The sequence below is a fragment of the Bombus terrestris genome, chromosome 14 (genome assembly GCF_910591885.1).
Source record: "Bombus terrestris chromosome 14, iyBomTerr1.2, whole genome shotgun sequence".
NCBI lineage: Eukaryota > Metazoa > Arthropoda > Insecta > Hymenoptera > Apidae > Bombus > Bombus terrestris.
The window spans coordinates 11,155,804-11,175,200 of record NC_063282.1 but is presented as its reverse complement, the minus strand read 5'-3'; the positions used below and the strand labels follow the sequence as shown (position 1 = coordinate 11,175,200).

The 19,397-nt window shown below is 36.5% G+C and overlaps 2 protein-coding genes across 5 annotated transcripts in view; both read right to left on the bottom strand.

Annotated features, from left to right (window-relative positions):
* The window catches only part of LOC100650142 (furin-like protease 1), a 224,845-nt gene that overhangs the window by 15,386 nt on the left and 190,062 nt on the right, over positions 1 to 19,397 (bottom strand). For 3 of the 4 annotated variants that reach the window (XR_007226385.1, XM_048412144.1, XM_020865093.2), the window contains exons 7-12: positions 10,368 to 10,785; positions 10,175 to 10,292; positions 9,572 to 9,653; positions 9,111 to 9,321; positions 6,661 to 7,398; positions 2,868 to 3,146 (exon numbers count right to left, since the gene is read on the bottom strand). Coding sequence is in view for 3 of the 4 variants with exons in the window: in XM_048412144.1 (XP_048268101.1) it covers positions 2,868 to 3,146; positions 6,661 to 7,398; positions 9,111 to 9,321; positions 9,572 to 9,653; positions 10,175 to 10,292; positions 10,368 to 10,785 (1,846 nt within the window). In the remaining variant the exon portion in view is untranslated. The remainder of the gene's footprint in view (positions 1 to 2,867; positions 3,147 to 6,660; positions 7,399 to 9,110; positions 9,322 to 9,571; positions 9,654 to 10,174; positions 10,293 to 10,367; positions 10,786 to 19,397) is intronic. The other variant, XM_020865107.2, reaches the window with a different exon arrangement.
* Positions 15,499 to 16,431, bottom strand: LOC125386335 (histone-lysine N-methyltransferase SETMAR-like). Its single transcript, XM_048412146.1, has one exon. It carries the CDS (start codon positions 16,427 to 16,429, stop codon positions 15,638 to 15,640), a length of 792 nt encoding a protein of 263 aa, XP_048268103.1. The 5' UTR covers positions 16,430 to 16,431; the 3' UTR covers positions 15,499 to 15,637.

Below are 19,397 nucleotides of genomic sequence, written 5' to 3'. Positions count from 1 at the left end.
TATTGCATATTGGATAAATACTTTGTCAATTAATTTGTTAAACATCAGTCCTCGTCTCGACGAACTTTTTAATCACTATTCAACCGTTTCGATATTCCAAGATGTTTGATAAATATCTTCGAATTTTCCATGAAATCTAGACTTCAACGTTTACGTTATCAGAAATAAATTGTTGTTACCTTGTGTAACTGAATGTCTGATAATTCACGTCGTTCAACGGCGAAATGTTTTCGCAACGTGTAATCCCTAATCGCAGTATACATTAGTTTTACAAAATATCAGTGAAAGTCTGCGAAAGTACTGTTAAAAGCAATTTACACTGACGCGATAGTAATATTGAATAAATTCTACGAATGACTTTAAAAGCCTGCTACTATCACGTGATATTCATAGTACAGATTATCGTCCGGATTCAACGAAGGCAAATTCAATTTATAACAAATTCATAATTACTTTCACAACAAAATCCTTGCAGAACATATATCTGTCGTTCGAGTAATTAGAAGTACTAGACCTATATAGTTACCGCTAGGTCTTTGAGAGTTTCACGAAATTGTAGATATTTAGCGAAGTAACATGTAGTGCTCCGTTTAGAATCGAAACTGGGAGGGAAAGGGGAGAGACAGAGAAAGAAAGGGAGAGAGAGAGAGAAAGAGAGAGAGAGAGAGAAAGAGAGAGAGAGAGAGAGAGAAGAAAGGATTTCGCTGTTACATAAATATGTACTTTACAGGCCAGCATCTAGTCTTATGTATCTTCTTCTCGGCTGTTTGCATCAGCCAGTCGTAAACGCTCTGTTACCTTTTTGTTTCTGGCAGTGTTGATAGCCTCAGCTGCTGTTCCCCTCTCTATAGGTAAGCAAAGTTGCAGAGACAGAGAGGGAGAGAATTCGACAGAAAAGAAAATGAAGCAAAGGGACAGAAGGAAGGAGCAAGATAAAAGTAAAACGTTTGGAAAAAGCGGAGAGGTGGAAAGGAAAGAGATGAAAAAAAGACGAAGAGAAACTCTTTGGAACACGTTTAGTCGTTTCATCGATCGATATACTCAAAGAAACTATTGTTGTTAGACAGACATCGCTAGCATTACCAAATGATTAAACTATATTTCCCTGTTCTCCTTTTTCGAATGTTCCTGGCAAATTTTGCTCGCCTATGCGCACCACACTTCAACTTATCAAACGATTAATATTTTCTACGCACACTCGTCGTTCGAGCGTTTAACGTTCATTGTTTCTTAGTTTTAGGCTGGTTTGATGTATACAAATCTTTGTTCTTTGAATTGAAACTAAGCGAGTCCAAATTTGTGAAGGGCAATGTACGTTCGTAACAGTTGGATATTAATCGCATACGAATCGAATCTCGGAATTTAAATAGCTAGATTATCTCCATCGAATGTTTGTGATAAACGAATTATGCAGTCGAGTAGCTTCTAATGATCAATTGGCTGTTTAGGAAATCGAGTGGGAACGATTCTGCGGGATATGATTTTATCGATGAAGAGATAGAGTAACGCGATGGTTACGCGAGGTAATTTTACCAGGATCTGTTTGCGTGGAAGTATCGAGTCGAACTTCATTGCATGGACGCGATCTATCGATGTTGCATCTCTGTAGTGGCAGTTTCGCGAATTGGCTGTTTTTGCATTACGTAGAAAAGTGTCATTGGATGTTTCTGAACAATGTGGAACGTCATATCGAACGTGGTTACTTTTTTGCTGAAAGGAAATAATTTTATTTTCAATCGCACTCAGAGAAAATCGAGATCGATCTCGGTGGATAGATCCTTCGTTAAAATTCATGCTAGTAAAAGCGTAACTCCGCGTTCTTTTGAAAATAGTGGCTAAAATAGTAGTTAATTTCTAAAACTATTTCTAAAACTAACCTTCTTCAAGAGCAACGGTTGGAATTGAACAGTCGTCAAAGAATAGCAGAGCTTACTTTTTCCCGCGTAGTTCAATCAAAAATGATTATCGAAGCGTATCGCTTTCAGAGAATATATATGACCAATCGAATATCCATTTTAAATAATTCATCGATATGAAAAATCAAGAGGCCGCCGCATATTCAAAAGAACCGAGTTATAGATGTTTCAATTCGATGAGGTCCCGATCGTCAAATCGATTTTCTCATATGCTCGATCCGCCAGCTATCGCTCAATTACAGTCCGAACTCTTTCCTATCGAAGGAGACTGTTGTTTAGTGCTTCTCTTGTACGTTCAGACAAAATTCTTTCTACACGCATACTCTTCCTACACGATGATAGAAATTCTCATACACGACACTTAATTGGACTAAATTCTAACCCTAGAACGACATACGTTAGTGAGCGAATCAGGCATCCACTCGAGAAATCATGGTGGACAAGGCCCGTAGGACATTTTAAGCTCGATGTTCGGTACATCATCAGAGTTCTTTCTCCAGACGAGCAGAAAAAAGCGTCAAGGAGAAAGCGGAGTTGACACGACGCTCGACAATGTTTTATCATCGAACGACGATTATCTTCGACTCATGTGGTTAGGGAAATCACAAACACACAAAATTGTTCGAGCGAATCGCGAGCGTCGACACTTGGCTCGAGCTCTCGTTTTCTCATTTCAAACTGTGAACCGAGAGGCCAACGCGTCGATGTAGGGATATTATCATGAGCACCATGGAAACCCTGACGACCTGTCGATCGCTAAGCTCTCGCCGAAAGTGGCCATTCTTACGCGCGACAATGTCGTCGTCGTTGAGAATGAACCCGAGGTGTTATCAGCCACCTCGAGATCACTTTCGTTCCGAACACTCAACGAATCCTGCCAACTGGTTGCCAGATTCTCCCAGTTGACTCCGGCGTACAGGTAGGCTAGAACGAGTAGAATGAGGCACCCACCTAGGCACCTGCCACTTCCAGGATCGATGCTACTGCAACCGCTGGTCTGGTTTTCGGTCGTCGGTCTTTGTACTTCCTGATGGGACACACATTCTACCTGTTGGCTACCTGTCCATGGATCGGTCACCACAACGTTGTGCCTTGCGCCTATTGCCGAGTTGTCCACACTCACATCCTGATGATTCACAGAGGATAGTGGTTTGTCCTTATCCAGGTCGTCGTCCAACTCCAACGACGTCTCCGTGCCGTAGAAGATTAGCTTGAATTCTTCGAGGGTGTCTGAAATGTCGTGGTATACCGTTAGATTCGGTTTCGTGAGATCGCAAGTACAGAGTCGCAGGGAAATCGTAAAATGACATATATGAGCATGCTGAAACTCAAAATGTCGAAAATTGACAAAATACCTCAAAATACCAATAGTGATATGAAAATGTAAAAGTACTCAAAAATATATGTATTTCGTTCAATCGGGTGTGGTATATTACATCGTGATAAGTGTAATGGTAGTGCTAATTATTCTTGACCGCGATATTTAGGACTCAGATCCTTAACCTGTGTGTCACGATCCTTAAAGAAGTTGTAGAAATGTTTGCTAGAAAATTTTGTATAAAATTTCATCATAAAGACATTTATCGTTAGGAAATCGTTAGACAAGACATCGTTAGGAAATAAATATTTTGAAACATCTTGTCCTAGAATATTTCTCTCTCCTACTAAAAAATGTTTATGTTAAAGCTCTTTTGGTGCGAATAGGGAAGAATGCATGCTATTTTCGATTCTTACAATAAGGATTCGTAATTCGAAAAGAGTCGCGAAATTTTGGCTCTTAAAATATAAAAATTCTTATACGACTTGTCTTTTTGGTAATGATAACGAATTAGAAAAAAGGTAGAGATAAATTATATTTTAAACATGCTGCTATCAAAAAGCTTACTTATTATATTTTGACCATAATATCTTAAGCATCATGTAGAACGAATTTTCGAACGATAAATATGTGATTTGAAAAAATAAACAGGATCGCGTTTGAGTAAAGAAGGAGGATTTAAAGAAACTTAAAACAATGTTGTTTCAAATTTAATGGTACGTGGAAACTATTCAATGTATTGATCTTTTTTTGTCTTGTACTATATGGTGTAATAGCTCTACGCGGAAAATACTTTTGAATACGTATTTCATAAAGGGTTTCATGAAAAGAAATTCCAATTAAAATTTAATTTCCGGTGTTACAGGGATTCTAATTTCAATTTTCTTCTCAGACACGCAGCGTAGAAAATGAAAGCATATTGAGTTCTATAGCTTTTCTTTTAGTATCTTTTTGTAAATCGATTTTCAAACGAATCGAGTAATATTTTCATTGAAATTCTACTTCAATTTTTCTTCGCAATAAAGTAATTCAATAAAGAAAATGTCATTAATTAAGAAGGATTATATATTATAATATTATATAATGTCCTTTCGAATCATATATCTTCTCAACGTGATATATTTGTGTTTTGTTTGTCTATCTTGACAAATTCGGAAGAATGATAAATTATCGAAAATAATTTGCGGCAATTTTAAGTTTTAATTATTACCTTGGTACATTTTCACGAGAAGTGACGGGATATTAATGATGCAAGATATTTAATAATTACAAACAACAGTTAAAAGAATATTATACGTTATAACTTGGACTAAAATTTTCACTCGGATACTTTAATTTGTCATTTTATCTCCCATTGTACATTTTAATGGGTTTGCCTTGATTAAATATTTATTTGTTGACGATATTCCAGCAAATAATTCCATTTATAAGGTCTAGATTTCTTCTCATTTTCATTATCAGTATTTTATGCTCATATTGAAATAATTATACATTAAAATAATGTATATATGTATATGAAAAAGATTTAATTGGTAGAAGTACAAATGGAACTATTGTGGATTCGCGATGCTTGGAAGAGTCTTCCACGTTTTCTTTATGTCACTACGATCTAACGATAGATAGGTACTTCTATTTGACGTGACACGAGTGCACTTTGCATTATCCACACACATACACACAAGCGCGAATCTGTATGAGGTTCATTCGCGTGAATCATGTTTCATACAGTAGATGTTTGATGTATTCGATACAAGTGTCTCGAGGTGTGGTCTTGGAAAGATGATGGCAGTGAAATGAGTAAAGTGAAGAGGGTGTCAATGTCGTTGGCGCCAGGGAACTAATAAAGCGTTACGATGATGCTTAAAGAATTTTATTCTTACCTTCAAGAGCAGGAACAGGAAGTGGATTAAAATGAAGTAAATTAGGGCGATAAAAGAAATATTAATAACGGAGCCCGTTATATATTTATTATTGTACTAATGCAATTTTGTACAAATGTCTACAACGTGATTTTTTATGCAAATGTAAACCAAAAACTAAACCCGAATTTCCTTGCAAAATATTAGTTCGTTTTAATCGAACGTTTACATATTTGTTGGTTTTTCTTTCTTTTTATAATTTTTTGCCTATCGATGGTAGTAAAAATTTTGTTAGAATGATAAACGATGGCCCTCGAGTATCCGAGTATCCGATGAAATGCCAACGAATGTAACTTGAGGACAAAATGAAAATGTTAAAGGCCAATAAGAGGTTAGAGGCTCATAAATGGATATCGTTATTGCTGCTATAAAAGATCAATATGATCTGCAAGACATGGTTCTTATTTCTGTACATTGACGTTTACACGATTTACGTGAACATTATCTGTATAAAAGTAGATTTTTAAAATATCGAGAATCAAGTAATAAAATTTTTAATAGCTTTTCCCACTATAAAAGGCGTGCCGTGTTTGTTATTTAAAAAAATAGTGATAAATAATTAATAATTGAATAATCGTTTTAACATAGTTAACAATGTTTATGTGCTATGCAATCTGCATACTTCTAAGCATACTTCTACTAAACACACATTTTCATGCATGCAAGCGAACGGCTTAGTTCAATAGCTTTAACAACTTTGTAATTGTAATACTCATTGAAAGGCTAAATTTTCATCTAAAATTTACGGAAAATAAAGTTTCGTTTAACGATACTTAAGAAGAAACGTAAGAGTACATGCAGCAAAATTAGTTAAACATTTTTACTATGAAAAAGATGTTAGCGAATAACAATTTAACGAATACAGAAACTATATCAAAGAATGCAAACTGAAACGCTATTCGATAATTGTACAGTTCACATAGTAAAACTGATGTAAGTACCATTTTCTTCGATTATCTTTTTTATGCTATAAAAAGATATCTTAGAAACATTGAAAAATATGGATTTTTATACAATAAAAGGGAATACATAAAAATAAGGAATAAATGAAAAGTACCGCTGGAAATACTTAAAAATTATCTCAAAGAATACACAGATACGAATGATAAGGGAACACATAGCATATGAACAAAATGAACAATAATTACACCGAAGTGCGCTTGCAATAATATAGGAAAAGTGAGGATAAGAGACAAAAAACTAAATCATGTAAAAGTTCACTGAATTATGTAATTTTTCACATGGATGCACTTCTATTTTACACAATTTGACTACTTTGGCGAGATGCGACAAAAGAAACTGCACGCAACGTGCATCCGTGGATGGTGCATGCACCTTAGACATAGTTCTCAAATTTTTGTATCATCAATTTTGACACTAAAAGTGTTTTTCCAGGCAAATGATCTCGAAAGGGAATCGTTACCCTAGTAGAGATTTAATTCATTCTAAACCATTCACGGATTGCTCGTTACGTTAACGTAGGCCTACGTCAACTAAAGAAGAATACCCTTGTCTAAGTTCTTCGAATCGAACTGTTCGTCCTGAAGCAATTCCAGACCCTTATCCCTGGTTGCGTGCTGTTGGCCAGCTCCTCTAACTCCAGCGTAGACGGGATAGAGTGGATAGAGCTGTTGAATTTTAGGATATTGCTGGAAGATGGCTGGCACGTTGTTGATAACAGGTTTCGCTGGTGGCTCCAAGAGAATAAGGCCTCTTTGAAGGGACGAGGTCGTCGCTATGTCGACGACTTTTTGTCTGCTGGTCACTTTGGTGGTTAGAATCGTGGTAGGTGGACTGGTTTGGGTGACCGTGATAGTGATTGGACTAGGCGTACTTCTTCCTCTGGGTCTGGACGTGATTAAACGAATCTCCCCGGCGACATTGGGTCCCCTGGCTACTGTCAACCCTCTTAACGTTTGCACGGTGGGCTTTGGCGTAGGTTTATTGGCTGATTTGCCATTTTTGTGCTGACCACGCGCTTTGCCCTTTCTCTGAGATTGTATCTGCGCATTGACCACATACGGCGGACTAAGACTTCCGGATTTCTCCGACTTATGTTGAGTCTGCTTGATCTTTGAGCTCATCAGGGAGTTTTGTGCCTTCGAGAACACAGTTTCCCGTGGTTTAACGAAAGGTCTTCTCGGTATGTTCATCCCGGCAGGATTGTACAACGCGTATTCCGTGCGATCAGGTAATGTTGACGTTCCGTAGAAGATTAACGCCCATTCGTGGAGCGTTGCACGACCTGATGAATGGTTGGTCGTTGGAACAGGATGCAGCACGAAATTCCAAATGATCATTATAGTTTCAGTGATAAAATCAAATAAAAGGTAATAAATTATACGGTAAGAAAGATAGGAGCTATTCAATTCTTTCTAAATTCTTTTGATCATTTATAGACTATCTTCGTAGAATCTTTTCGCATCCTAACCTGAAATAGTTGATTACTTATTTATTATACGATAATTTTCGATTATTCATCAAGAACGAAACGTTTCGTCTATACGTTTCTATATAGATTCACCTTTCTTCGAATGATTCAGAAACAGGTGATGCAAGTAATTCTACGGGAGAATATTGCACAGTAGAGCTTATCAGTGGTTGGGGATTAGAAAATCATTGACGACCAACAGGTGCAATTCCAGGGTCGGCACAATATTGTTGTTGGTCGACGACGACGATGCTGAAGCGGATCTCGCTAGCAATGTACAAGGACTCAACGCAAACGCGACGTGTAATGGTTTGAATACCTGTACTTGGAATGTATCCTGCATATTACGTGACATAATAGAGCAAGGTTCTATCTTGCGCATGGATACATCAGACTACAAGACTGTACGGGATTACAAGCTCGCGTTAACTCAAACTTTATGCACATATCGGCTTTAACGGGCTTCTAGCTTCAAGTGGTTCTGACGATTTCACCCTTGCACAAGGTCAACTTCCCCTAGTGGTTCGTGAGATCCATTGCTGGCGAATGCCACCGCGAGGGAACACGCTTCGAACTGGAAATTACGCCCTTGGGAGATAATGCAGCAGCTTACGTGGTCCCACGTGCATGGTTTACGAGAAATTCCCTTTACGTCTTCCAAGATCAGATGATAAGATAGCAGCTGGATGTTACTGCATACGCCAGGCGTTAGAATCTACGGATCTGATCGTGTAATTCTATCAACCTACATCGCGTTTCACGGCTAATTTTATAATTTCAAGTGAAACGAATCGTTGTTCTATTATGAGAATATATACGAAAGATCGTACTTGTAATTGTTTTTCAATCCTTTCGGTACTGTTGATCCTTTGAGGTAAGGAATTTTTAACGCGTTTAGGATGACAACAAAACCCAAGAAACGCTCATCTTGTGTTAGTTCGTATCGTTATTTTATATATATCGTTATTTTGCTTTTGGTGGCCCAGTCATGATTCCACACCGTCAGATAAGGGTATCCCTTGATGACCCATAGAAAAGTCATGCCATTCTAAACATGTTAAATGTGGTGTAGTATGTTTAACGTATTTATCTACCTTGGTACTGGACTCTCGAAGATTTCAAAACTTTTGATACCTACTCAGCAGTTTCATTCTATCGCGTTACTTTAATGATGATAGCGATGATGTGCAAAACATCTCGACCGTGAATATATCTGATATAGAGAGGATGTTTGGAAAATAAAGTTTAGACAAATGGATGTGAGAAATAGATGAAACCGACCTCTGGGTAGAGTAAATGTATTTTGGAAACACAACGAATCGTTATTAATATTAGAAAATCGAGAATATAAATTACGATTTACTATTTCGTAAGATCGTAATTTGTCTTTGTAGTTGGTCTTTGCGAAAAACGTAACAGGATATAAGCTCTTGAAAAATTTCTGATACGAACAAGGTTACATTCGATGTATCTGGAAATGTATGCGATGGAAGGAAGGAACAAAAAGTCGGATACAATGGACTTACCTTGGTATCGACCCTCATTGTGGATTTCAAGCTTCCACGTGCCGTGTGGCCTTTCTCCCCAAGTGTGAACCGACATAAATGGCCATTGATTGAAACCAGCCTTTGAAATGTCGTGAGGTCTTTTCGCAAGGAGAGTACTCTTTGTACCTTGCGGAGATGTTAGCTGTATCTGAAGATCTCCTCTCCTCGAGGCCATCAGTGAAACCTTTGCCTAGAAAAAATGTATCGTAAGAATATTTATAACGATCAACAATTTATTTAATCGTTCCAGCAATGATTTTAATGTCACATAAATATTCAATAATTTTAAATGTATATAATCTTTTTAAAACTTTGTGAATGAAATGCGGTACGTGCGCACAGAAAAATTTAGAGTAATTTCGCGTCTAAACGTGATTGAAAGCATTCAAGGGGAAAACTATTAATTAACCCTCTATTTATGTGAGTGACACAGTACTTACCTGCACGTGCTCGAGAAAATTAACGCCGCTACACTCCTTGACGTGCAATTCCAGAGTTAGCTGGCTCTTTGGTGGTATTGGCCTGTACGTACATATGAAATTTAGGTCAGCTGTAGAAACGAAGACAGGGAATTCCATAACCTTATTTTTCCTTTCTTTGAAATTCTCATTTCGTCGATTAGGTTAAGAAAAATAATCATACACCTTATTTTTATCGTCAATAAAATTCGTTTTCATTTCGACAGCGAATGGTCTTTGGAATCGTCTGTATTAAATCGGGTGCACGCGTTGCAGAAGCTATTTCCTGAGATCAGTTTATCGTTATCACGGTAACGCAAAGCGAACAATACGTGGCGGAAATAGTGATGGATCGAATTGCACCGTCACGTCTCAAATAATCATTTATTTCACAAAAGTTATGGCTTCTAAATTGTATTTGATATTTTCCGGTGACTTAACCTTCAGTAAATCGTCTTTTTATTGAAGAAAGAAGGTATAATTTCAAAAGGAAATTACGTTTCTCCCTTCTGTTGGATTTTGAAAATTTTTCTAAGAAAACCCATTCGAACGTTTCAAATAGTCGTAATGCATAAAATAGCTAACCTGCCCATATGTGGTGCTGAAACCTCGCATTTGTGTTGTTCCGGTACCGTTCGCCATCTTCTGGCCAAGCGAACCATGGCAGCGGCATCCATCAGCCCATAGCCAAAACTATGACTCACTAAACAAAGATTGGACAAATTTTTAAATTAGACTACAATGCGTACTTTATATTTATATTTTTTCAAATACTTACCGTTTCTTCCAACACCGTTGGTTACCCAATCCATAGCTTTAAGATTGGCAGGTTTCGCTGTTCTGACGACAATGTGTTGCATATCCCTCCAAGTTAGCTCTTTGTTCGCCTCGAGAGCGAGAGCGCAGATACCAGCAGCTAAGGGAGCCGATGCAGACGTCCCCGTATGACTGCTCGTGCATAAATGATGCAGGTCAGTGGTCACTACTTGTTTCTCTCCCGATGAACCGGAACTGTAGGTGGTAGCGAGAGTAGAGGAACAGGCTTCGCTGTACCAAGGCACGTGACCATTCTCTGTAGCGCTGCTGATGGACAACGTCCAGATGCTGTTCGTATAACCATCGCAGTTGCAGTTGTCGTGATCCCTGCCGCCGTTTCCTGACGCCCAGACGAAAATTGACCCTTTACCGTTGCGACCCTGACGATCAAAGCGACGAATTTAGCGAGGCGTCACCAGCCGTCTGGTCAGAGAGCCTTTCATACGCTGTGAAAGGTTCGATTGATCGTTTCATCTTAAGCAAACGCTTTTAGTCTTCGATTTTCCTCGATAACGAATTTACGCGTAATCGTTTTTACCAATCGAATCGCTTTTATATCTAATCGTTCTAGATAAATGGATAACTGAAGATGAGTTCTTTGAGTGAAACACACGAAGGAGAAATTTATCTATAGGTTTTTTTTAACTGTTTATTTTAATGTAAAATGTATCCACATGTAATCATATACCTATACAGATTTCAAAGCAAAACGTATAACGTATAATTTTATTGTAAATCAATAACGCATGTCCTTCTTAACGAGGAAATACTAATACGAGGACAAATTCCAATGCTCCTTTTAGTTAGATATCAAGTTTGCACCACTTCCGATATCACTACAGTTATGACCATCAAAGGGCCATCCTTGAAATTATTGGATTAGTTATGGCGGTGTGTTAAACGCAACTTCGATACACTATATGCTCTCATTATTAATACACAGTACATACATACCTGATGACCTCATTTAACGTAGTTACAGTCAGTATACTAGTACGAAATGCACTTTGATTTCATGATATTTTTCCTTTAGAGATAATTTTGTATTGTTGTCAGAAAATGTATCTTTTGTATGAAATCACTTTTTTTTAGATCGTTTTTAACTAAAAACATTGCATCACGTGTCTAATATATTAAATTGGAGGGAACGAGTTAGAAATTCATTCCACTGTCGTCTTGACAATTGCGTCGAAATATCCCTCGAAAATTTTAAGCTATTTCAAATATATGACATATTTCGCAAACTACCGCTAGCAGTAACTGTCCTTATGAATATTTAACGGTTAGCTTCCTATCGAGCAAAAGTGTTTTAAATTCAGAAGTAACAATAATTATACTGGAAAGATAAATTCATATTTGGCTACGACACTATCGGGGCATATCGTTGCATTAACACGAAAATGGAAGGTAAAAAGATATATACATTCAACTATTATCGAATGTCGTAGTTCTTTGAATAGAGATTTCTTACAAAATTATTCATGAAATAAAGCACATAAAACACGCGAATGAAAAATGAAACATCAATACTTCAAAAATAAAAAAAGAAATGAAAGATAAAAATAGTACTCATATAATGTGTCTCTCTCTTTCACACACACACATACTTTTTTTGCAATCGAAACTTTTTGTATTAGCTTAAGTACTTTGTTATAGAGATATTTCAAATAACTATAACTATGCTTGAAATACATGTTTCCGTAAAAGGAAAAGGAATGGCAAAAGGAAAAGTTTTCCTCAATACGGTCGACCCGTGATGTACCGTTTCTCGAGTGTTTGCTTGCTTTCATTCTAGACAGAATTTATTTCTGCATATTCAATAACAAGCAACTTTTGTGGAATATAAACGTTTATCCTATAAGCCTGTTGACTCCTTAAGGATTTACCAAATGAACGACAAAATGAAAACAGTTTGCTTAGGAATATTCAACGTATGTTCAACAATTATTTTTAAAACGAGCATTTACACAGTGCTTCATAATACGAACATAATATTCGCAGAAAGAAAAAATTTATAATAATATTCTTTCTCTCACAGAATTCTTGTTATACTATTATCTCTATGGTCAACGCTAGAAAATGGAGCAAATGTATGGTTTTAAGGGCTTTATATGTTTAAAGAAAATTTGTAACGTTTCTTGAGTAAAAAGCTTTTTAAAATCCTTAATGTTTTACTTTCGTAGTAAATGTACTGTAAATACCATATATGTACTGATATTGTGAAATTTTTTCTTGTTAACAAATATTGTAATTTAATATATATATATTTCGCAAAAGACAATTATCTCTCCTAAATATTTGTACAATTAAAAAGTTCAGAAGAAAAATTATCTGTCCTCGAATAAAGTGAAACCAAAACTCATTGAATTCAGATTCGAAAATTAAAAAACAATGGTCAATTCTAAACACGGTAACCTTTATTATCGGTATTATGCACAGAATGGTTAAGTAATCGTTCTCTTACAAAGTGCCATGATCATAACTAGTTGAGACGTTATTTTTGCAGCTTTGAAAATCTTGCCTCGAAGATTTCTATTTTCTGACTTTCCGGTACCGCTTTAACGAATTCCTCTTTCGGGCAAAAGCGACTTTCAATATTTGCATATGACTTACGGCTACTTCGCAGTGAGCAAGGATAAAATGGTAATGCGTGCAGGTACGAAAGTCGACCAGTCGCTTAAAAGCACCCAATTAGAAACTTTCCGTGGGCTGATCTCATCGACCGAGTCTGTTAAGGTAGGTCTAGGGAAAGAACTTCCTCGTTGTGATATAATCGTATCATGGTCTTTCCCGGCAACGCAAATGATTTCGAAAGAATCATTTTTCGATTAGGTTCGTACCTATCGGTACCGTTAATCTTCCTTCAGCAATGGTTTTTACCGGCTAGTTTCATCTTCTTTATATCGTATTATTATATATTATCGTATTATTATCGTATTATTATATATGTAAATAAATTTGTGTTCACGTTCTAGAACAGAGGTCAGTAATGTAGATTTCGTAGGCATCTAAGTGCACTTAGACACTATCATGGGCAATCACCAGTCGGCGACTCGATTCGGCCCATCTCAATGGTCAGCGACCGATCTTTGAGATGGTCCGCGACCGATCGCACTTTGACGTACCGTGGGAGATTGCCCAGTAACGATAGCGATTAGCGGTGAACTTTCGGACGTTCGCGAGGAGACGCGATCTCGAAGAAGCGCGCCAACGAGAGTTGTAAATTCCTGTTACGATTTGACTAATCGACGCCACAAATCGTTCGATCCCTTATTTCTTATGGAATAATAAAGGGTGGTTGAGTTAATATATATTTTGAATGATCCAACAACTTCAATGTGATACAAGGTTGCGTATGTGAAATGACAACTACGAATGAGTACGACCTGAGACTCCTTTCGTGTTGGCGACTGTGATGATGTATCTTCTGTCGATTGACTGTCTTCGACTTGTTGACTTCTGACTCTTGAGGTTTCTTGAACTGTGTTTTTAATCGAGCTGATGTGAACTAACTGATGAGCTTTGACTATTACTCGAATGTTACCATGGAATATGTCTAGAGATCAAGTATAGAGATGAAGTGACTGCTTTGTAGGTATGAGAACAGGTTGACTTTCCTAGTGTAGTAGAAGAAGTGAAGTTCGTTCCTATGCGATTACGGAGGAAAGCTCGGTATGGGTGTGCCCTTTGAACGAAGAACGCGGATTTGTTGCTCATACTTTTCGTCAGGAAAGTGAGGATAACCATCCGCGATGCCGATTAGTTATGATCAACGTTAGGAATGAAGATAGGAGAAAGAAGCCTCCTACCAACGTGGCTCATGGGCGACATTGTTTATGGGAAAAAGCAGCTTTTTCGTTAGACAATATTCGTTTTTCCCATTAGGTAACTACCCGCTTTCTTCGTAATTTGCAAGAACGTGCAATAAACCTAAGGACTGTTTTAAGTACTAGTTATAAACCGAAAATACTTGCAGGAAACCTTTAGAGTGCTGAATACTCGCGGCCTATGCGGTTCGTACGAACGGCGCGCGGCTAGCGCTGACGATCGCTGTGGACGGAATACTTTTTCGTTAGACTGAACTCTGTTGATTGACTATTCAAAGCGCAAATCGTAATAAGTTATAGTAATTCTTTTGCACGAGATTAAACGATTCAAGAGCGTTATTTTTTAGTATTAATTATTTATTATAAACATTGAAATTTACAATAAACTAGAATTTGGGTAATAAATTAGAAAACAATAAACTAGAAAACTAAATTTGGTAAATATAACACAAGCTAATAATTCAGTTGTGTGTGGAAAATTTCAAAACAATTATCGATACATAATCCGACATCGCATTTTCTGCATTCTCTTATTTTTTACACAAGCAACACAGTTTCTTCTTGATAATTAGATGCGACTGTCCGCGAAACAGGTAGACAACTGTTATAACGAGACATTATTGGTATTTGTTTACTGCCGTTGCTAAGGAATGCATTTATATTTATCTCACACAAACGTAATAGTATTACTTCTGCGTAGATGTTCGGAAAAATTGATAAACGCATATATGCGTCCTTAGTCCATGCTGGGCACTTACAGAAAATGCATATATGTGTCCACACCGATAGCGTTCGCCAGATGCATATACGCGCCCATAGCACTCTAAAGGTTAAGGTTCCTGCAAGCTAGTAAGATTCAGTTTATAGTGGGGCCTTAGGTTTATTGAGGGTTTGTCCAATGGTGTATAACGTCAACAAATATCTCCAACCGACTCAGGAAACCTGAATCGCCTTGCACACGACACCGACTCCCAAACAAATGAATATAAATCCGGCACGTAGGCATAAGATAAACGAACCTCTAGAAGAGCTGGGTCTTGACCGAGGCTCGAGTCTTTCGGTAACGGTCTAGTCGCACACTTGTAATCTTATTATATTAGGTCATCCCATAAGTTCGTGCCGTTTTTCGAGCGATTATATATGTTAAGATTGTTTACATACCTTTCAGTTTCATGAAAAAATTAACCCCCCTCTCGTTGTACAACTTCTTCCCATTTTTCTGGTAGGGCCATTATTTCGTCTCGATAAAAGTTCTCTTGTTTCTCTTTAAAATAATTTTCTAAGCTATTTTTGAGAATGTCAATATTTTCAAATTTTTTACCTACTAAAAGTGTTGTAATGCTCTGAACAGATGGTAATCAGATGGGGCAATGTCTGGGGAATATGGGGGATGTGGTAAAATTTTCTAATTAAATTCAGACAATTTTTTTGTAACGCTTTTCACGACATGCGATCTAGCGTTGTCGTGATGGAAGATAACGTTGTTCCTATTCACTAAACCTGGTCGTTTTTCAGCTAGTGCTTTCCTTAATTTTTCTAACTGAGTGCAATATTTGTCTGCATTAATGGTATCACCACTAGATAAAAGTTCAAAATAGAGTATTCCTTTATAATCCCACCATACACATAAAAGAACTTTACGTGGATATAACCCCGGTTTTGCACAGCGTTGAGGTGGCTGATTTCGTTGGGACCAGCTACGTTTCCGTTCAGGGTTTTCGAAAAGTATCCACTTTTCATCACCAGTTACCAGACGTTTAAGGAATGGCTCATATTTATTACGCGCAAGTAATGACATGCACACTGTCGTTCGTTCAAGATGGTTCCGTTCCGTAAGTTCATGGGGCACCCAAACGTTTAACTTTGACACCATCCCCATTTTTTTTAAACACCTATGAATCGTTGTCTTAGGTATTTTCAGGACATTTGACATCTCTTGAACTGTCAAACTTCGTGATTTTTCAACAAGATCCCTAATTTTATCTTCGTCTGTCTGAGGAGGACGCCCGGAGCGTTCCTCGTCTTCTAAACAGAAATTCCCAGCTCTAAAGCGTCGGAACCACTTCCTACAGGTGCGAGATGAAAGCGCATTTTCTCCGTAAACAGCACATATGTTTTTCGTGGCAATTGTTATAGAATTTCCTTTCCGAAATTCATATAACATGAGATGTCGAAAATGGATACGTATTTCACTCATGATTTTTTATTGTTAGCAGTCACTGTGTTCACTATATTACGATTTTATACCCACGAAAATCTGCTCTAGCCTGTTCTCGATCAGCTAAGCTCAAGTGCATTGGTCCTTACCGCTGTATGTTTATAAATCGACACATGAAATGTATACACAAAAGTCGGCACGAACTTATGGGATGACCTAATAGAATAAAGGTATCTCGAACTCTGGTTCAAGAACCCAACATTATTTTATTATTATTTTCTTGTCATTTTTTTTTTAAGTGACAGGTGCTTGGGCCTTGACGGTCAGACAATGCAGGACGTCGCACGGACCATTTCACGCAACGTAATAAGCGGTTTAGAAAATCTAAGATAGTCTGTAATGAACTCTTGACAAGAAAGATAGAAATAAAAGAAAGAAATGTAGAGGTGGTGGTGTATGTTGTCCGTGATAGTAGTAGTTGCCGGTTGTAGATGTCGCTGCTGGGGTACTGTTAATTATTCTTCTATTTTGATGCGTGGAAGAAAAATAGGATCAATCGAACCCGGGTCCCGAACGTTCGAAACCTAAAGTGCTGACCACTTCGCTACCGTGTCCGTTGCTTAGTTAGTGTCGAGTAGCGGTATTTGTTGTCGAGTGTCGCTACAGAAATAAAGGAGCTTGACAACAGTAGCCTTTTTTCTATTTCTTCTTTATAGTGATAAAGTGATAATGAGTTCGTGTTATTTCTAATAATTTTAGTATATTTTGCAATTTCATAATGCTTTAAAACTTACATAAATAAAAAGGAAAAGGCATATCATTTTAATGTCGGGTGAGAAGAACAATTTGGTTTTATATTTTTTTAGAGGAAGTATACATGTTTATTGCTGTAGTTTCTAAAAAATGTAACATAGTGAAGCACTTCAACACTATTCTATACTATAAAAACTGTAATAACAATTTTCCAATAAATTCTATAATTAGAAAAAAGAAATTTATGTGGTGAAAATGAACTTAGCTAAACAATGAAACGTTTTTACGAAATCGGCTTCACGGTCGAAGAAAGCAACCTTTTATATCTCTTTTGAAACTTTTTACTTATCGGTAAAGAAAAAGAAACCAGTTTTAGAAGGTAATTTAGTAAAAAAAGCCATGTTGTTGGTTCCTGAGTCAATTTTTGATGAGTAGAAAACTAAAAATGAAATAATAACAGCAATAAATAAAATCGAATTATCGGAAGGTACAGTAATACGATGAACCGAAATTACTGCAACTGATATTGAGACAAAGTTGAAAGAAGATTTAGAAGAATACATTTACTCTTTTATATTTACTTTTTTTTTGCAATTAAACGAGTTTACTAATATATCGGATACTTCTCAATTAACTGTGAAGACGACAATTATTGTTTTCGATAATTTTACTACGAAAGAAGAATTTCTTAAGATTCTACTTTTAGTGAGATCAACAAGGGGAGATGATATTTTAGCAGTCTTCAAAAAATACGCGGAGGAAAATAATTTACTATTATAGAAATTGATCGCGATTACAATCGACGGAGTTCCGGTAATGGGAGAAACACAACAAGGATTTATTGCGTTATGTAAACAAGACCGTTCATTTTTCAGATTTATGTCTTATCATTGCATAATACACCAAGAAACGTTATGTGCAAAGATAATACCTCTTCAACGTGTCATATAGACAGTATTATAAATTATAAATTCGATAAGAGTTGCATCAATGTAACACCGATTATTTAAATTACTTTTACAAGAAGAGAATGCTGAATTTAATGATTTTACTTGCATGGAAGTGCGATGGCTTTATAGAGGAAAATACTTTAAAGATTTCTAAATTTATTAACTCAAGCTAAGAAATCTCTAATGTAGAGAAATAAATCTTGCCCACAGTTAGAAAACAAAATATCGTTTTTTGATCTTGGATTTTGTACTGATTTTATAGAAAAATTTAACGAATTAAATTTAATATTTCAAGACAGAAATCATCACATCGCTCGAATGATAAGTGCAATAAATTCATTCAAAGAAAAATTGATACTTTGAAAATGGCATCTTTCAAAAAACAATTACTTCATTTTCCAAATTTGAAGAATATTGCCGAAAAATTTATTAACAGAAATATTTATTTTTGCTCATTTTGCATCTCATGGAAGAATTTGGTATTAAATTTCAAGAGTTTTCTGAATTAGATTCATTTATTCAGTTTTCACAAGTTCTTTCACTTCTACAGACGAGGATGTATCTACTAAAATAGCAGCTTATTTCCAAATCAGTAGCTCGGAAGATTTGGAATTAGAAATTACAAATATAAGAAATAATATAATATTAAGATCACATCAGAATGATAAAACATTTTGGAATTTAGTTAACAAAAATACTTATTCGTTGTGAGTTAGTTGAACATTTGGATTGCTAAGTATCACATTTATGTTTTTTTTTCTTTAGTACACAAGTTTGAAAGTAGACCTTTGTATCTTGTAGTAATACATTTATGTACAAATTTATGTAAGATAAATAGCACCAAGTGCATTTTAATGTTACAACTTCTCCTTTGTCAAAATTAAGTAAACTGCTCTTTGTCATAAGTTAACCATTCGGGGTTAACCGAGGGTTATTCTCCGGGATACTCTGTATAGTAAAAAGATTGTAGATTACTGTTCTAGATCGAAAGTACTTTCTTTTTAATTAGTCATCAAATCATACTAGTTAAATATTGTCATACCTTTTTCCTACGATTCTTAATTATCTTTGAGAAACCTGACTTTCCGTTTAGTGGAATTTATTTTCGTTAAACGTTCCCTACCGTCGCGTCGCGTCGCGTCGCGTCGCGTCGCGTCTCGTCGTATCATGTTGAGTCGTTCTCCTGAATCGTCTGTCTTAATTATAGATGAACATATATCTATTCTAACGATCTATGTGTTATTTCGATGCAAATCGGCTGACATGCTGAATTCCTTGTCCAAGGAACAAGATAAAACACTCTC

Bases quoted from the DNA above. Each gene is read 5' to 3' on its own strand.
- LOC125386335 (XM_048412146.1), bottom strand. From the start codon at position 16,429: ATGAGTGAAATACGTATCCATTTTCGACATCTCATGTTATATGAATTT.